At 40.9% G+C, this 17,163-nt stretch overlaps 3 protein-coding genes across 5 annotated transcripts in view; all 3 read right to left on the bottom strand.

Moving 5' to 3' along the window:
* The window catches only part of LOC114563951 (carboxy-terminal domain RNA polymerase II polypeptide A small phosphatase 1), a 32,521-nt gene extending 27,541 nt beyond the window's left edge, over positions 1–4,980 (bottom strand). Inside the window, exon 1 of the mRNA XM_028590991.1 lies at positions 4,455–4,980. Coding sequence (XP_028446792.1) covers positions 4,455–4,527 — 73 coding nt within the window. The 5' untranslated portion in view covers positions 4,528–4,980. The remainder of the gene's footprint in view (positions 1–4,454) is intronic.
* A 4,524-nt stretch (positions 4,981–9,504) lies between these two features.
* LOC114564550 (CAVP-target protein) lies at positions 9,505–11,652 on the bottom strand. Its single transcript, XM_028591955.1, has 4 exons — positions 11,451–11,652; positions 11,037–11,344; positions 10,064–10,205; positions 9,505–9,749 (listed from the first exon to the last, which is right to left on the bottom strand). The coding sequence occupies exons 1-4, from the start codon at positions 11,555–11,557 to the stop codon at positions 9,611–9,613; spliced, it is 696 nt and encodes a 231-aa protein (XP_028447756.1). The 5' UTR covers positions 11,558–11,652; the 3' UTR covers positions 9,505–9,610.
* Positions 11,653–12,663: 1,011 nt separating this feature from the next.
* The window catches only part of spegb (striated muscle enriched protein kinase b), a 48,799-nt gene continuing 44,299 nt past the window's right edge, over positions 12,664–17,163 (bottom strand). For all 3 annotated transcript variants that reach the window (XM_028590520.1, XM_028590521.1, XM_028590522.1), the window contains 3 exons: positions 17,007–17,082; positions 16,145–16,294; positions 12,664–15,974 (listed from right to left, as the gene is read on the bottom strand). In XM_028590520.1, the coding sequence (XP_028446321.1) occupies positions 15,719–15,974; positions 16,145–16,294; positions 17,007–17,082 (482 nt within the window). In that variant the 3' untranslated portion in view covers positions 12,664–15,718. The remainder of the gene's footprint in view (positions 15,975–16,144; positions 16,295–17,006; positions 17,083–17,163) is intronic.

The following is a 17,163-nucleotide window of genomic DNA, read 5'->3' as shown; positions in this document are numbered from 1 at the left end:
GTGATACAATTAAAATATATGAATCTAATAACGCTTGTGTTTTTTGTTTGTTATATAATAAATATTATATAAATAAATATAATATAATAGTAATAGTTTGGTAATAATTAACATATACTGTACTTTGACAATACTATAAGCAGCAGTGTGCAAAGGTTTTGGTGTGCAGCAATGCAATATTGCTTGACATGAAGGTCTACAAGAATACCCAATTGATTTTGTTCATATATGTTTACATACATTTTTATAAATGACGGAGTTGTGCCATTGTTAAGGCATCAAGCAGCAAATCTGTAGAAAATGTAGTAAGTGCCTCCTCAATAAATTATTTGATTTGATTTATGATATAAACAAGTGATTATGATCAATTGCTACACTTACTGCTATATGTTATTGTATAGCCATGTAAGTATATGCAGTAATGCAAAGCGCAGTATAGCCTATAAAACTACCAAATTTTGCCTGACTGTCAAAAAACTAAATGTTTAATATTCACCTCCCTTTGATCTATCTAATTGTACCCTTTGTTGTTAAATGTAATTGGATGCTTATATTTGGTGTAAGAAAAACACAAAAAGCTGTTTTTCTCAGTTTGGCGTTTTTGCTGATACTGCTCTTTGGCTTTGTAGGGCAGAATAAATCACATCACTGGGTGGTGTGATACAACATTTAATTAGAACTTCAGTACCCCAACTCTTAGTCATGGTCTTCTTTCATTCAATCACCATTTTTTAAACCCAAAAGGGACAGCTCATTCAGAAACTGGTGTTCACAAAAACAAGCTGCACCATCCGTATCTCTCTGCCAAAGGACAGTTAGTGCATAATTAGAGTCACAGAGGCACATCCAGGCACAATTTAATTAAACTGATACTATCTGTTTAATGAAAAGATTTGGCAAGTCTGGCAACACCTCAAACACTTACTGGAGCACAACAGTCACTTGAAAACAATGAGATCTGCCATATTATGCAATTACTCATCTCAAACTTACTTACTGAAGTTGAACTGAAGCTATGTTTAATACTGTAAAGATGCACATTACCGATCCCTGTTGGGAATTCTTTGTTGTTTTTTTCCTTATTTTTTTCCTCATTTGTTTATCCTAAGGAACTGTTCATTGTACAGGGGCATATGGACTGCTACAATGTAAATTTAACCAATGTAATGATCCACTTTTGAATGGACTGTGTCCTCTCTGCTTAAGTGTAGAAAGGTATTGGGCTAATGACTATGCATTGATTATGAGCCTAGAACATAACTGGTCTGATTATCCATTGTTTTTAAATGTACTGAGTGGTAATTTTTCTGCCTTTTGCTGTTCACAGTCCGTGATGAGAGTGCCACTTTGTGAATGAATGATGTCATTCAAGAGCCGGACCTGATTGGTCCTGGTCAGTCAACCAAAATATTAAAGGCCATGGTTGAGGTGAATGTGTAAATTTATCTAAAAAATCTAAGACCGAAACGTATTTTTTTAAATAAATGATTGCTTGCATAATGGTCAGTGTGCAGGACTTTTTCTAAGGGAACTTTTTGTTGGAAACTTCTTCTCCCCCCGTGGGCAACCAGCAGGCAACTGTCATTCTGATGCCAGGGCCTTGTTTGGGAAAAGGGGTAGGAGTACTCCTAATGCTTAACCTGTCTTCTTTCTTTTTGTGTGGGAGGAAGCCAAATAAAAAATTAAAAACACAGGCAAACACAGGGAGAGCACCTTTATAGACAGTGCTAACCACAGAGCCCCCCCTTGCTGGCCGACAGGCCTACTTCATTATGGTGCGAAGAAAATGATAATCACAAACAGGGTTTTTACTGCACACAGGAATTATTATACAGAATTATCAAATTCAATTCCTCTCCAAATGTGTTTAATAGCAATTTACCAAACAACCGTAGAACAAGCCGAGCATAAACTTGAATAGGAGCGCTAAGCTTGTGTTTTAACGTCCAGAGTCAGGCTGTGTTGAACTCTCCCGATGATTTTAAATATAGTATTGAAATATTAATATTTTTTTAAGCAGTTTTGTTAATTTGGGGGGGGGGGGCTTTCATTTACTCAGGCATAATAGGCATTTACTCAAGCATAATAGGCATTTTGTTTATCAAATTGTCCAAAATAACAGGCACATGCTTAGATTTCTGTCAAAAAAGGTAACAGACTCTTTGCATTTACAGTATGTGGACTGATCATGCTTCCCCCCCCCCCAAAAAAAGGCCCATCCTGAGTCAGGAAAAACCCTGACAAATACTAGGCAAAGCCTTTACTTAGCATTAGTACTCAGAAACACAGCAGCCCAGCGCTACACTTTGTCAGACACCCGCCGCAAATTCCCTAAGATCTGGGGGCCTTTCCCAGAGAGAACAGTCTCAGGATGAGGTTTAATGGTATTACAGTGTGTTGTACTGTATGATGTGAATTGTTGTCCTATTCTCATGACGTCATTTGCTTTCATGCAATCTGCTTGCTGGGACCCTGCCCTTGATTTGGGCCTTCTTTGGCCTCACTTCCTCTCAGCGCCACGGAACTCTGAACTTTCAAAACCTGTGGACATTCTTTTCAGTTTTTGGACTGGATTATACAGAGACATACTATTTGATATGAACTGGCAGTTTATGTTTTTGTTTTGTTTCATGTTTTTGGTGTTTGTCTGTTTGTACTACTGTTAAAAATGCAGAAAATCTTGGCTAGAGGATGTGATGTTCTTTTTAAAATTAGAAAAGATAAAATTTTCACTTAAGGGATCTGTGGACAGATTTTATTTGAAATGGGAACCTATTTTGTCATATTTAAAAAATTTGAAAGAATTCCCCAGCTAACCTATTTTCCATGCATCTCTCTCTTTATACCTTTCTGTAACACTGTATGTGTTTTGACCTTTGTGTAGTTTGTCTCACAGAATGGAAAAATTATTACCATTTTTATTTATTTTCAGTATGTATTTATACTGCAATAATGATACTTTTGTCACCAGTACTTTTGTTTAGATTGGTATACATGGGTACATGCCTTGAAATGGTATAGTGACATAATGGTTATATTCTGTCTTTGTAACCAGATGCATTGTTATTCTGTTGTATTTAAGCTGCCCAGGGAAAAGATGTTTTGGGGGTGGGGGGGGGTCATTATAGTTAAAAACACAGGAGGAAAAAAAATTTAACTTTCATGGTTTCAATGTATAATGCTTTACTGCTCAATAATAATAATTTTAAAAAAAATACACAGCAGCCCATCAAAGCCCCCAAGAAAGAATATTTCTTGTTTCAAAGCAGCACCTACAAAACAGACAAATACTCTCTGCTTCTGTTGACCACTCAGTAGTATTGTTTTTTCTTCCTGTTTGCTTAGTGCCTTATGCATCTTGATTGTAACTGCTGAATCTGGACAAATAGATCTCTCCTCCCTTCACTAGGTGTGTAATTTCCCTGTAAATCTGCTTTTCTATCCTAATTTGGGAGGTGTGTGTGTTACACAGGTAATTACAGTGTGCCTGTTTAGTGCCCCTGTATTTATCATGACATTTCTAGTAGATGAATGTATGGTTTTCTTGATACTTAATACAACTAAAACTAAGTAATCTTGTCTGGGAACATTTCAAATTACACATTCATTGTTTAAAATAGCATGACAAGGTTGTATATCAATATTTCCACCAGGCTTTGGTTGACCCCATGAGAGCGTAAATCCATTTTCACAAGTTTTGGTTAGTGGGATTGTCCCTCTGTGCTTGTGAGCTGTAAATTGAAAGTTATGGAATACATTTCAGGAAACACCTCTTAGCCCAGAACTAGTGATAAGAACACCTTTAATAACAGAGCCATACACTACTGAGGCAGTCTACTGAGTTATGGCCGTGCTTTCCAGTCTAGAGTGAGAACACGTGGTTGAGGCTAGCATATAAAGTCCATTTTAGTAGCAGTATGTGCTCCTATTGTTAAAAAAAAAAAAAAAAAAAAAAACTTCTTGCGATAGATAACTTGATGAGCTCAACTGAAGCTGCTCAACATCAAAGTCCGAAACAATAACAGTGAACTGTCAAAGTGACCCCGCCCCCTTTGAATAGACCCATTATTTCTTACGTTTTACTCGCTCTGCATAAACACGCATAAACACTCTGCCAACTTAGCGACTTGTTTTCACTTCACCGCTCGTTTTAAATCAAGATTCCTGTCCATTTTGTACCTATTTAATGCTCCTAAGCGGCTGCTCGTGGCTTTGGCCTACCCACAAGGCGTCCCCGGGGTTCAAACTTACTCGAAAGCTAGACGAAATGTTTTCAACATTCAAGCCAAAAGAAATGGAGGTTTCTCAGAATGATGAAGGCATTGCCAAGAGCTCGTTCACGGAGCTACAGTTAGCATTAGGACACCGTGACGTCCAAAAACACCGCTATTGTGTGCCTCGCTGACATTGTCATGCGCAGCCGAAAAGTTCAGAAAACTTTCTCTCAAACTCACCATCCTCACGACAAGTCGCATTTTCCTCCTCGTCTCTGGTTACTTGCGTGATTATCGACGGCGAATGGTCCATTAGGTCCGTCACTCACAAGATAAGGACGTTTTTTGTTTTTTTTTGCTGTGTAAAATAGTTCGAAAAATAATTATTTATATTTTGCCACTCCCTGTCTGCAAACGCGCATACTGAGCGTAAAAATAAAGAAACGCTCTAAACCGCAGAAAGGGGTCCAAAACAAACCATTCCGGACCAAACCGCTCTAAAATGCAAAACGTTAAAAGTGTCTAAAGTAGTTTGTTTCTAAAAGTTGTTACGTTGAAGAAGTTCATCAATTTGACCATGCTAACATGGAACTTGACGGTTTCAAGGAAGCCCCATTCTTAAAGCCACAATGCAGGATGTGAAGCTTTTCACTAAATAGCACTGTAGGCCTACGTGTAACGTTAACGTGTTGCTCGTTTAGTTGGGGGTGAATGTTGTGGATACATTTCAATGCGTTTTTTGGCGTTTAATTTTTAGTTTGACTTTGAGTGTATATTTGCCGAATATAAGTACTAACTGTATAAAACCGATATTTTTTCATAATTTAGATATATTTCCCAATATATCTTGTTAATCGTAAAAAAATAAATAAAAAAAATTCAATTTTCTGGCGTTTAAGTGAACCGTTTCTTGCACGTGGCGTATTTTTAAAGTTTGTTCAAACCATAGACTTGCTCAAACACAACTTTGACGTTTGATGGGGGCAGCCTTAAAACCGACCGAGAAAAAAAAAAGGAAGTAAGGGACAGTCTTTAAAGTGCCAGATCAAAGTAACTTTCTCTCTGAACAAGGATAGTTTTTTTAAAAATGTTATAGCTGCAACTGCTTATTAATTATGCCGTTTTGGCTTTATTTATTTATACCGTTTAAATAGATAGATAGATCTATCTATCTATCTATCTATCTATCTATCTATTTAAATTGCATAATTATCTATAATAAAAATTATATATTAATAGAAAATAAACAACATATAATTTAAATTAAAACTATTTATCTGGCCTTTATTGAACCAGAAAAGTAGGTAGGCTATTTAACATTAACAAAAGACCTTTTGATATGGAATGGGGAATTTATTTTTCAAAGAAAAAAAGACAAAAAATATCTAAGTTGAATGTGAAATTCAGATCACAAGATGATTTTTTTTTTCTCACCAAAAAAAACTAAACAAACTTTATTCCTATTCATCACATATACACGTATAATGTAGTGAAATTCATTTACTGCTTTTAACCCCTCCTAAGTATTAGGAGCAATGGGCAGCTATCTATACAGCCTTCTGGGAGCATTTACGATTTACTCTAACCTGTTAGTTATGTTGGATAGTGTTGTATCTCTACAAGGATCTGAGCATTTGTCTCTGGTTGCATATAATGGCCCTGGCCCACCGACCCGACGGCTGACCGTCAGCAGAAAAGGCAGTCGGACTGATCAGTCGGCTCCCCGAGGTCCAAAAAGTGCATTGGAACACACCGAAGCTACGCTGTCTTGAGCGTAAGTTCTGTGCGAAATGACAAACGCGTCACGTGGGTCTGGCTTCTCCAGCTGACCGATAATGGGCAGCTTGTTCGAAATACGATCTCGAAATTTACGAAAATACTTCACTGAAACGTGTTTCTGAAAACATTTTAACTGCCACGCAGTTGTTGAATCTGTCTTCATTTCAGATCGACAAAGGTCAGTTTAAAAGATTTTTAGAGGCGTTTGTTACTCATCCCGCTCGCCATTTCCGGGTTAGCACTCCACCAATCAGATTGGTCATTGAGTCCGACTGCCCGCCCTCCGACCAAGCATGCCAGGTGGGCCAAAATGAAAGCTGTCGGCTCCTCCGATGGACGATGGCACGGAACACACCAAACAGACTTGAGTCACCGATCTCGCCAGACTGTCCGACTGCCGATTATCGTGTTGGTGTGTCAGCGCCTTAAGCAATCTGTTACAAAGAAGGGTTTTGTATAGGTGGACTGTCTCCCTGGTGCGCCTGATCCACACAGTGTAACCTCTGTAACTATACTCTACTAAAACTGACTTTCTGCCTGGTTTTACTGCATTGCAATTTTGAATAATCAGCGTACACAGCTGAGTGGAAAAGCCAGTGTAATAATACCTGACAACTGTAATTCCTCTGATCACAGCTATTCTGCCGGCAGCAAAATATATCTCTGACTGTACACAATTAATTCCATTCATGTCCACCTTGTCTTTCAAAATACAAAATACTTTTTAAGAAGTTGTGGTCTTTTGCTTAGTTTTGTACTCTAATGAGTGGTACGTTTTGATTAGTATTCCATTAAGGAGATATTAAGGCTTAAAGGTCTCATGGCATGAAAATTTCACTTTATCCATCCCATCCATCCATCCATCTTCGTCCGCTTATCCGGTGTCGGGTCGCGGGGGGAGCAGCTCCAGCAGGGGACCCCAAACTTCCCTTTCCCGAGCAACATTAACCAGCTCCGACTGGGGATCCCGAGGTTCCCAGGCCAGGTTGGAGATATAATCCCTCCACCTAGTCCTGGGTCTTCCCGAGGCCTCCTCCCAGCTGGACGTGCCTGGAACACCTCCCTAGGGAGGCGCCCAGGGGGCATCCTTACCAGATGCCCGAACCACCTCAACTGGCTCCTTTCGACGCAAAGGAGCAGCGGCTCTACTCCGAGCTCCTCACGGATGACTGAGCTTCTCACCCTATCTCTAAGGGAGACGCCAGCCACCCTCCTGAGGAAACCCATTTCGCCGCTTGTACCCTGGATCTCGTTCTTTCGGTCATGACCCAGCCTTCATGACCATAGGTGAGGGTAGGAACGAAAACTGACCGGTAGATCGAGAGCTTTGCCTTCTGGCTCAGCTCTCTTTTTCGTCCAACAGTGCGATAGATTGAATGCAATACCGCACCCGCTGCGCCCGATTCTCCGACCAATCTCCCGCTCCATTGTCCCTCACTCGCGAACAAAACCCCAAGGTACTTGAACTCCTTCACTTGGGGTAAGGACTCATTCCCTACCTGGAGAAGGCATTCCATCGGTTTCCTGCTGAGAACCATGGCCTCCGATTTAGAGGTGCTGATCCTCATCCCAACCGCTTCACACTCGGTTGCGAACCGATCCAGTGAGTGCTGAAGGTCGCAGGCCGATGATGCCATCAGGACCACATCATCTGCAAAGAGCAGCGATGAGATCCCCAGCCCACCAAACTGCAACCCCTCCCCCACCCCTCCCACGCCTCGATATCCTGTCCATAAATATTACAAACAGGATTGGTGACAAAGCGCAGCCCTGGCGGAGGCCAACCCTCACCTGAAACGAGTCCGACTTACTACCGAGAACCCGGACACAGCTCTCACTTTGGTCATACAGAGATTGGATGGCCCTGAGTAGAGACCCCCTCACCCCATACTCCCGCAGCACCTCCCACAGTATCTCCCGGGGGACCCGGTCATACGCCTTCTCCAAATCCACAAAACACATGTAGACCGGTTGGGCATACTCCCAGGCTCCCTCCAGGATCCTTGCGAGAGTGAAGAGCTGGTCCGTTGTTCCACGACCAGGACGGAATCCGCATTGTTCCTCCTCAACCCGAGGTTCGACTATCGGCCGAACCCTCCTTTCCAGCACCTTGGAGTAGACTTACCAGCGAGGCTGAGAAGTGTGATACCCCTATAATTGGCACACACCCTCTGGTCCCCCTTTTTAAAAAGAGGAACCACCACCCCAGTCTGCCACTCCTTTGGCACCGTCCCAGACTTCCACGCAATGTTGAAGAGGCGTGTCAACCAGGACAGCCCCTCCACACCCAGAGCCTTGAGCATTTCTGGACGGATCTCATCAAATTTCACTTTATGAGGTTTTTTAACATTAACATGAGTTCCCCCAGCCTGCCTATGGTCCCCCAGTGGCTAGAAATGGCGATAGGTGTAAACCGAGCCCTGGGTATCCTGCTCTGCCTTTGAGAAAATGAAAGCTCAGATGGGCTGTTCTGGAATCTGCTTGTTATGAGGTCATAAGGAGCAAGGTTACCTCCCATTTCTGTGCTTTGCCCACCCAGAGAATTTGGCCAACCCATGAGAGAGAGACATCATGGCTTTCAAACGAGAAAAGTGGCAGTTGGTCAAGGCCACACCCCCACCCTCCACCTTGCCCCCCCTCTCTCTCCTCCTCAATAGTTACCGACACAGAAATGGCACATCCTAAGGAAAGCTCATTGTGGGACTGGCTCTAGTAGCTGTAATTCTGCACCAAGGCTGAATTTTGGGAAAGAGACTTCAGATACAGTATTAGGGGACCACTAAGGTCTATATAAAAGAGACTTCAGATACAGTATTAGGGGACCACTAAGGTCTATATAAAAGAGACTTCAGATACAGTATTAGGGGACCACTAAGGTCTATATAAAAGAGACTTCAGATACAGTATTAGGGGACCACTAAGGTCTATATAAAAGAGACTTCAGATACAGTATTAGGGGACCACTAAGGCCTATATAAAAGAGACTTCAGATACAGTATTAGGGGACCACTAAGGTCTATATAAAAGCATCCAAAGAGCACCATGTCATGGGACCTTTAAAGAGAAATATGTTTCGGGGCATTGTTTTGCTTGATTGACTTGTGTCTCAGCTTCTGTCCTCACAGCTGTGGTTGTCATGTACTCCTCCCAGCTCAGCTTCACTCACACGTCCCCGTCTTTGAGCAGGATTTTGCAAACCTAAGACTTAGCTGTTCTTATGAACCAGGACAGGAGAAATTGTACACATTGATTACAGTAATAAAAACCACACTATGGATACTATCTTGCACACGTCACTGACATGTACCCTTTTACGTAACCCTCTCATCTTAATGTTAAATGTCAAAATGATTAATAGGTTTTGTATATATTATTATTATCGTAACATGCTGTCTTTTGAAATCTCTGCTTTTGTCCCACAATACAAACACTTTATCCTCTCTTCAATACTGGATCATTTAAAAAAACGACAACTCAAAATCTTTACTTTTTTTTATCATGGGCATGATTGAATGTACAGCTTGGAACACAGCAGCAATACAGTATATTGTCCATTGGATTGCGCTGTAAGACAACAGAGGCTTTTGCACTAGCACCAGTGTAGTTGAGAGGTTACATCAGAGGATGTCGACGCGAGCGAAGGACTGGTCTGTGCCCAGATTGTTCTCCACAAACACCTCATACTTGCCGGCATCAGACAACTTTGCATTTTTGATGGTCAAGATCGTGTTGGTGTCTCCAATGTCAAAGAATACCCTGAAAGACAATTGTAGCACCTTTATTATCACTACTTGTTAAATAGGCTGTCCCTAGAATTACAATCACTTCATTTGCAATCTACAGTAATTGGATGTGTGTGTGTGTGTGTGTGTGTGTGTGTGTGTGTGTGTGTGTGTGTGTGTGTGTGTGTTAGTGTCCTGATGGCATTAGTTCACACACAATGCCTTTTCTCTATGTACACACATCCTGAAAAAGCATTGTACACACACACACACACACACACACACACACACACTATAGAAATACATTAGTACAGCATTCCTCCTAATTGAATGTCTAAGACAGCCTACCTGTCATCTTCTTCAATGTCATCTCCATCTTTAAGCCACGCAACATCTGGAGGAGGCTCCCCACTTATTTCAGCCTTGAGCACCACTGTTGTCCCTCTTTTGGCCTTCTTGTTGTCTGGGCCTTTAGAAACCTTAGCAGGGACTGGGGATGCATGATGCAAATACTATGTCAGCCACGTGCTTTATTGACGATCACAAGTGCTAGAATTGCAATTGCCTCAAAGATAAAGTCGTACAGGATGGCGAAGGAATGTCCTGCCCTACTCTGTCTCGGATTAGCTAGTACTCCTTTGCCTTTGTTTTTTTTGGATTGGTTAGGTTTAGGCATGAGGAGTGAGATTAGTTAGGGTAAGAATACCAGGATAGGCCAATCAGAGGCAGAGTAGGACGGAACATTCCTTCGCCATCGTAGGAAATGCAAATTGTGACACAAGAGGCACTACTAATCACTAGAGGAATGAAAGCTTGGCTTCAGAAAGGTCCCAGGACAGGAGCAAACATTAGCATCAAGTCATTTCTGTCCACAGGTACAACTCTTTCTTCAGTTAGTACTTTTCACTTCATCTAGGATGATTGTTTAGGAACGTTTTTATTCCATTGTTCAAGAAAATTAGGTGTTTAGAGCAACAATTTTATAGTAGACATTTTGGGAAATACTCTTATTTGCTTGCTTGCCAAAAGTTATATGAGATTATTGGCACCACTCTCATATCTTTCCTGTAAATGATAATTATATGTCCACACCCAGCAGCTGGTTAGCTTTGCTTAGCATAAAGACCGGGAAAAGGAGGAAACAGGTAGCCTGGCTTTGCCTAAGGTAACAAAAGCATGTTTCGAGAAATGTTGAACTATTTCTTGAAGCTATTTGATTAAATTCTGATTCTTCCAATCATGCCGAATAAACAGAACTTAGATTCATGACTCATTGTAAAGTATAAAAAACAACAAATGCCAACAGATGATCTGTACCCACCTTCCACTAGAATACAGGCAGAACCGTATGTCTGTCCAAATGGATTTTTAATGGAAACGGTGTATTTTCCCAGATCAGCCAGAACCCCATCTCTAACCACGAGCGCCACAAAATCCGGGTCTTCAAAAACATAGCGGTACTTGGGACCATCCTTCAGCTCTTTGCCATCCTTGGACCAGACGATGAAAGGATCTGGAAAGGCGCTCACTCTGCACTCCAGCTTTGCAGCGCTGCCCTCAACAAGAACCACATCTTTGAGATCCTGCAGGATCTTGGGAGGGCCCTTCTCCCGCAGCTCTTTACGCGACCTATGTGATGAAACACGGGAATATAAGAATTTTTTCACGCATTAAACTCTGCTCAAAAAGGCACTGGAATTTCAACGATGCCGACAGACACCGGATAGTGTTGCACCTGTGGCCGCGATACGAGGCTTGGATTCGGACGGCAGCCTCCTGGACCTTAGGATCGCTGATGTTCAGAGTGCACCCAGGAGGGGGCGCAGGCTTCACATTGGACATCTGCAGTGGTCAGAGCAGGTTAGCATTAGGAGGAACCATGAAATGAGTTAAAAACCTTATTTAAAATCCAATTTATCAGAGGAGACATTTTTGACTTGTCAAAGCAGGACAAGCACAGGTGGCTCCGTTCTATTCAAGTGTCCCAGTAAGCCATGACATTGTGACAGTGAGCCAGCATGAACAATAGGACCCCGAAACTGAAGCAGCTAAATGGAATTCAGCCATCATTGATTTTATTCATTGCACTTGTGCTTTTTCTACTGTGACATGTTCAAATCTGTGAAAAGGGCCTACATACTCTGGACCTCTGGAAAAGATGAGTTAGGAGGATTTTTGTTCTTAAATGCATTAAATCGCATGACCTTACCAAGCATTTCTCTCATTTACAACTTCATGTCACATCTCTTACCTTGAAGAAAATCAGTGAAAAAGGCCTATGTACTTTTTTTTTTTATTATTTTTTTTTTTACAAATTAATTAAAATGCATGACCTTAGCAAGCATTTCTTTCATTTACAACTTAATGTCACATCTCTTACCTTGGAGATCCTCACGCAGCAGCTCTCTTCTCCAAATCCACTCCAGAGGCAGCAACCCCAAACACTTCATGCTTTATATCTAGAGGTCCTCAGGGAGAACAACTCATCACCTAGACGTTCTTTTTCCTTCTTTGGATACAAAAAAATACTCAGCATGACCAGACTGATTGAGGATGCGCAACAAATGTTGCAGCCATACTTGTCTGTCCTTATAAAGCCTTCATATGAAATACTCGTGAGAATTTGGAGTGGTTAATAGTTTTGTTTGTGGTGGAAATGTGAGCCGTCCCTGGTGAGAATACACACATAACCGTTGGTAGTCAGGGTCATGTGGAGGGAGTGGCCTCAGCCTGAACTGAGAACATTCTTTGATCATAAAATCATGACCTGACTTTGATCTTTTATTTTAAACACCTTTCAAGTCATCTCTTCAGCTACTGGCACCAAGGAGTACAATTTAAACCATTTTAAAATATTGCAAGTTTAAGAATGGTTCATAGTAAATTCATAAAACTGCTTCCACTTTCACACATAGTTCCACTGTACAAGCAGATAGCTAGAATGCATATATTTGTCATATTTCCTTTATTGTTCATAGCCTTAACAACTGTCATGCCTTTTCCATGCCAGATTCAGAAATGTCACAAAATAAACAGCGGCAGCTATAACAAATACAGTCACTCAATAAATAAACAAATTGCAAAACACACAAAGCAGTCACAGTCATATAATCAAAAATAATCATTCATTTAACAAACTGTTTTTTTGTCCGTGGGTCTAATATCCATCACGTGGCACTGCAACACATTCAACAAAATACGGCATAGGATTTTAATACAAAATGTGGAGCGTTCAACATCTTTTTTTTTCAAAACGGTTGTCTGCTTACATAAATAGTTTTAGTTTCATGTTATATGATTATAGAACAGAATATATTGCACAGAGACAGACAGTTTAGAATTGCATTCTCATGCTGATCTTGCATGTTTTCATTCAGGTTTAAAACGTTTTAAAAAGTCCCTCTGTGCTCAACTTCTACTCTACATAGGAAAATGACTGAGCCCAAAAGACAAAGAGCTGCAGAAAAGGGCAGTATTTATCTAGCAATAGCATTAGAATATATAGTTAGTAAAATAATTTTAATAGAAGTACTAACAATCTGTCTGTCATTACACAGATTAAAACTCTTGATTTTTTGCTGAATGTATGACGCAGCTTTTTGTGATACTGTCGTAAAAGACTTATCAGTGTCTGATTGCAGTTCTTGATACTTTATGTATAATAAAATGATTTCAATCTGTCACAGAAATCTGTACTTGATATTAACACGCGTGACAGCAAAGGGATTCACATGCTGGTCTTAAAACTGAATTTGCCCTCACAAAGCAAAGCAATATCAAAGAAACAATACAACATAGCCATTTCTTTACCAAGAAATAATGAGGAAAGATCAAATGATCAATGCATCACTGATAAATGATCAATGTATTGTTTAAGCAAAGGTGCTGGTACTGACGCCTGAGGATGGACTTCCAAAACAAATATTTAGGATCAACCATATTTGAACAAAAAGGGATAATATATTTGGAAACAGACATTAAACACCAATATGCCACTGAGTCTTATTCTACTTTCAATCCAAGGGACAAAAGCCGGTACGTGTCCAATTGCAATTCCAGAGTGATAAAACAATTACATACAATTTATGAATGATCCCATTCGGTAATGGTTTGCAAATCAGCCAGGCATGCATCCTCTCAGTTACATTCTCTTGACTTGTTTTTTGAAAAGGCTTCCCTTTGTCTTTGGATGACTAATGGGGTGAATTAAGCTACCTGGACACAAGCTGGGACCTCATCACCCCCGGCACGGTCGCCTGTGCAAGGGTGTCTGATGATGGGACCCGAAACAGCTGATGACCTCGGGTCTATCACTGATTTAATAATGTTGTGTTATGTTTTTATTTAGAGGTACATACCGCAACATTTCTCATATATAGAGCATGGAATAAGAGGTGTCTCTTACAAATTAATTAAATAGAGCTGTAAGGATTGTCTAAGATTTTTTTACATTTCTGATTTCATGTTTTGTATAGTCTGCAGAGGCTGTAATATTGCATATTACTGCATGCAGTGTCTTTCAAGCTTATATGGGCTGGAAACCAAAAAGGGTGTATGCTACTTAATTAAGGGAATAAATAAATAATAATTTCTAATTTCATTCTAACCATTTTAAATCTTCTTAAGGTTTGGCATTTAAAAGCTATCATTTATAAAAACCTAATAAATCACTCTTTTTTTTCAACACAGTAGCTTTTAGAAACGGAAAATTACAGCTAAAATAAGAATTAATATTATCATCAATGTCCTATTGTTTATGCTGACTAATGCTAACTGGTTAAGGGCACTTGGAGGCACCCCAGTATCACCAGTGGGTTTCTCAAGCGATTGAGTTTACCACATTGGCCGACTGACTCTGCAAACTTGTAAACGTCATTTTAGTAAACTCAGAGATGAGTGCAAATATCTCTGCGTGGCTAATCCCACTGGATCCTTTACACTGGGCTGAGTGGAAGAGCTAAGCTGAACTGGAAGCCAATGCTCTGGTTGTTAGCTTACTTGTGGTGAAGGAACTAGTGACAGTTCTGCATGGAGCCAATTATGCTGTGCATAGCGTCACTTGGAGCAAAAATGATGATCTAATAACGAATTCCAAAGCAAAACTCTTGATTTTGAGAATCATTACTATATTCAGTAACATTAGGAAAGAAATGTGTACTGATTATAAGAGTCCTTTTCTAAAAGCCCTTTAGACGTGTACTAGAATCCTCCTTTGTATTCTCTGAACTCAATTTACACTTTAAAAACTCAGAACAACAAACTGGAACTGCTACAATCTTGACAATCAGTGAGATGCTACAGCATTGTAAAAACTCTGGTACTGTAGCACGAATAACACTGCTTTAGTTAAAGTTGGATTAAGTTTATGGAGAGCGATACTTAGCCCAATTCTGGGCTGTCCTTTATCATGGACACAGAATTAGACATCATAGAATTAACTTCTGGACAGGAAACATACTCCTTGTTTTGAGATTGTGCTGAGTATTCATCATTTTGGAATCTCGTCAATAACCTAAATGAAACAATGTTTTTAACATCAAAACTCTAATTGCAGCAATTTTAGGCCTTTTGTGGTAGGTAACTACAATGCATTCCCTCTAATCATTGTAGAGTCGACAGTAAGAAAGGAAGTAATTCATCCAAAATGTATGCAAAGTTACAAACCTTGAGGTACTAACTTGAAGACAACATCCTGCCTTGCATGAACAAGGTCCACCATATAAAAAAAATACAGTCAGGCTCTTGTAACTTTGAAAGAGTTCCCTTAAGTGTGAAAGCATTCTCTAGATTCTCTTTCAGAACCAGACAAGAAAAAGAAGTGACGTCTCTGTGGATCACAGCCACTGATTGTTTCTTGAGTTTTTTTTCCTTCTTCCAAGCAAGTTCAACAACTCAAACCTGAAGGGACCACCCCACCTCAGGGCCAAAGTCTTGTCTGGCTCTGAGGATGTTTCCCCCCACCCTCCTGTAAAGTCATGACAACTGGCTTTTGGAAGCCTGTTTTCATTGGGTGAGCGGTGTGTGGGATGACATTGGCACATTTGGCGTGGCGGGGCTGGTGGGAGTTTGTGGCGAGCTCTGATAGGACCGCAGGAGGACTTTGTGCTTGGTGGCCACGTCCTCTCGCCTGCGCTGCTGGTCGGCCAAGAATTCCTTGAGACGGGTAGTTGTAAAGGTGAGAGTCTGCCTGCGAAGGCGCATCAGGTAGGCATCCTGAAGCCAGGAGTTATTGAAGCAGTCCTTAATGGAGGGACGGGCCCTGTTGAAGATCAGACAGTGAGGATCCAAATGTTAAAAACAGAAAATGGCAGCATACAATGGATTGTAATAAAGTACTGTCAAGTGCTGTAAAATTAGAACTCAGCAAAAGGCAATGGTAGAAATTCTGTGCAATACGGCAACTACAAAAGGGACTACTATTCAACTTACCAAGGGTAGCTACAGAGGATCTTTTTAAGAAACAGAGAGGCACTTTGGGACACATTCTGGTAGAGTTTAGAGAGGTCAAACTTTGCCGCCTGGATCCTGGCTTCAGTCTCCTGAGGATCATTTTCAATGAAAGGCGACTTGCCGCTTAGCCTGGAAAAATCAGAGGGGGAGTTTTTTTGACACCCTCAAAACATGTCAACAATGCACAATAAAATCTAAGATGGTTCCTTAGGTTAGTTGTGAAATTAGTCTTGCATTGCTGGACCTTCCTCCACAGCGCTGTGGCGGAAAGTCTGGCTAGTCCACACAGCATTCCGGGATGGGAGAAAAACGTGCTCTGGTTTATCGGCATTTCTTTAAAACAATCACAATCATCTTGGGCGACCCTAAGTGCCGAGCCGAGCCACGGCGCCTCTGCAAAATAGCCTCGGGAAGGAACTTGTTTTGGTGGAACATGTGTACGTTCAAAGGTAGTTTTAGTCGTGCAACAGAAAACTCAGATCGGACAGATAGTCTAGCTAGCTGTCTGGATTTACCCTGCAGAGATCTGAGGAGCAGTTAACCATAGTTCAAAATTACAACACAAAGAAAGCGGAAGGAAACGAGACGTCCGAATGGAGTGACATCCGGCGGAATTCCCGGCAGAACGAGAGCAATCCCGGAAGTGGAACGTTGTGGATATAGACTAGTTGTGAATCAAATGAATATCACAAGAGCAACAAGATGTCCAGACCATGAAAATCACAGTATATAGAAAAGACCTGAGATCTTGAAATCATAAGCCTCCTTTCACATAAAGAACAATATAACAAGTTTATTTGAAGAGGGCCTGCTGGCTGGAAGCTATGAAAGCAATACTCACATGATAAAAGTCAGTACGCCCACGCTCCAGAGGTCAGCTGGAGGACCCACAACATCCCCTTTCAACATCTCTGGAGCTGAAGAAAGGAAAAGTGTTTAGCCTTCATTGTTTTACACAGAACTTTAATTACATCTGCAAATAGTCTTCATACTATGCA

The sequence above is a fragment of the Perca flavescens genome, chromosome 11 (genome assembly GCF_004354835.1).
Source record: "Perca flavescens isolate YP-PL-M2 chromosome 11, PFLA_1.0, whole genome shotgun sequence".
Lineage (NCBI taxonomy): Eukaryota > Metazoa > Chordata > Actinopteri > Perciformes > Percidae > Perca > Perca flavescens.
Note: the sequence above shows the minus strand (reverse complement) of the source record. Positions and strands in the feature narration are given on the sequence as shown.

What these genes read in the sequence shown, in the direction of transcription:
- LOC114564550 (XM_028591955.1), bottom strand. Translation starts at nt 11,557, where the DNA reads ATGTCCAATGTGAAGCCTGCGCCCCCTCCTGGGTGCACTCTGAACATC. An exon ending in GCCTCGTATCGCGGCCACAG is followed by an intron (nt 11,345 to 11,450) that starts GTGCAACACTAT and finishes TTCATCACATAG; the next exon opens with GTCGCGTAAAGAGCTGCGGG. An exon ending in GACATTGAAGAAGATGACAG is followed by an intron (nt 9,750 to 10,063) that starts GTAGGCTGTCTT and finishes ATTGTCTTTCAG; the next exon opens with GGTATTCTTTGACATTGGAG.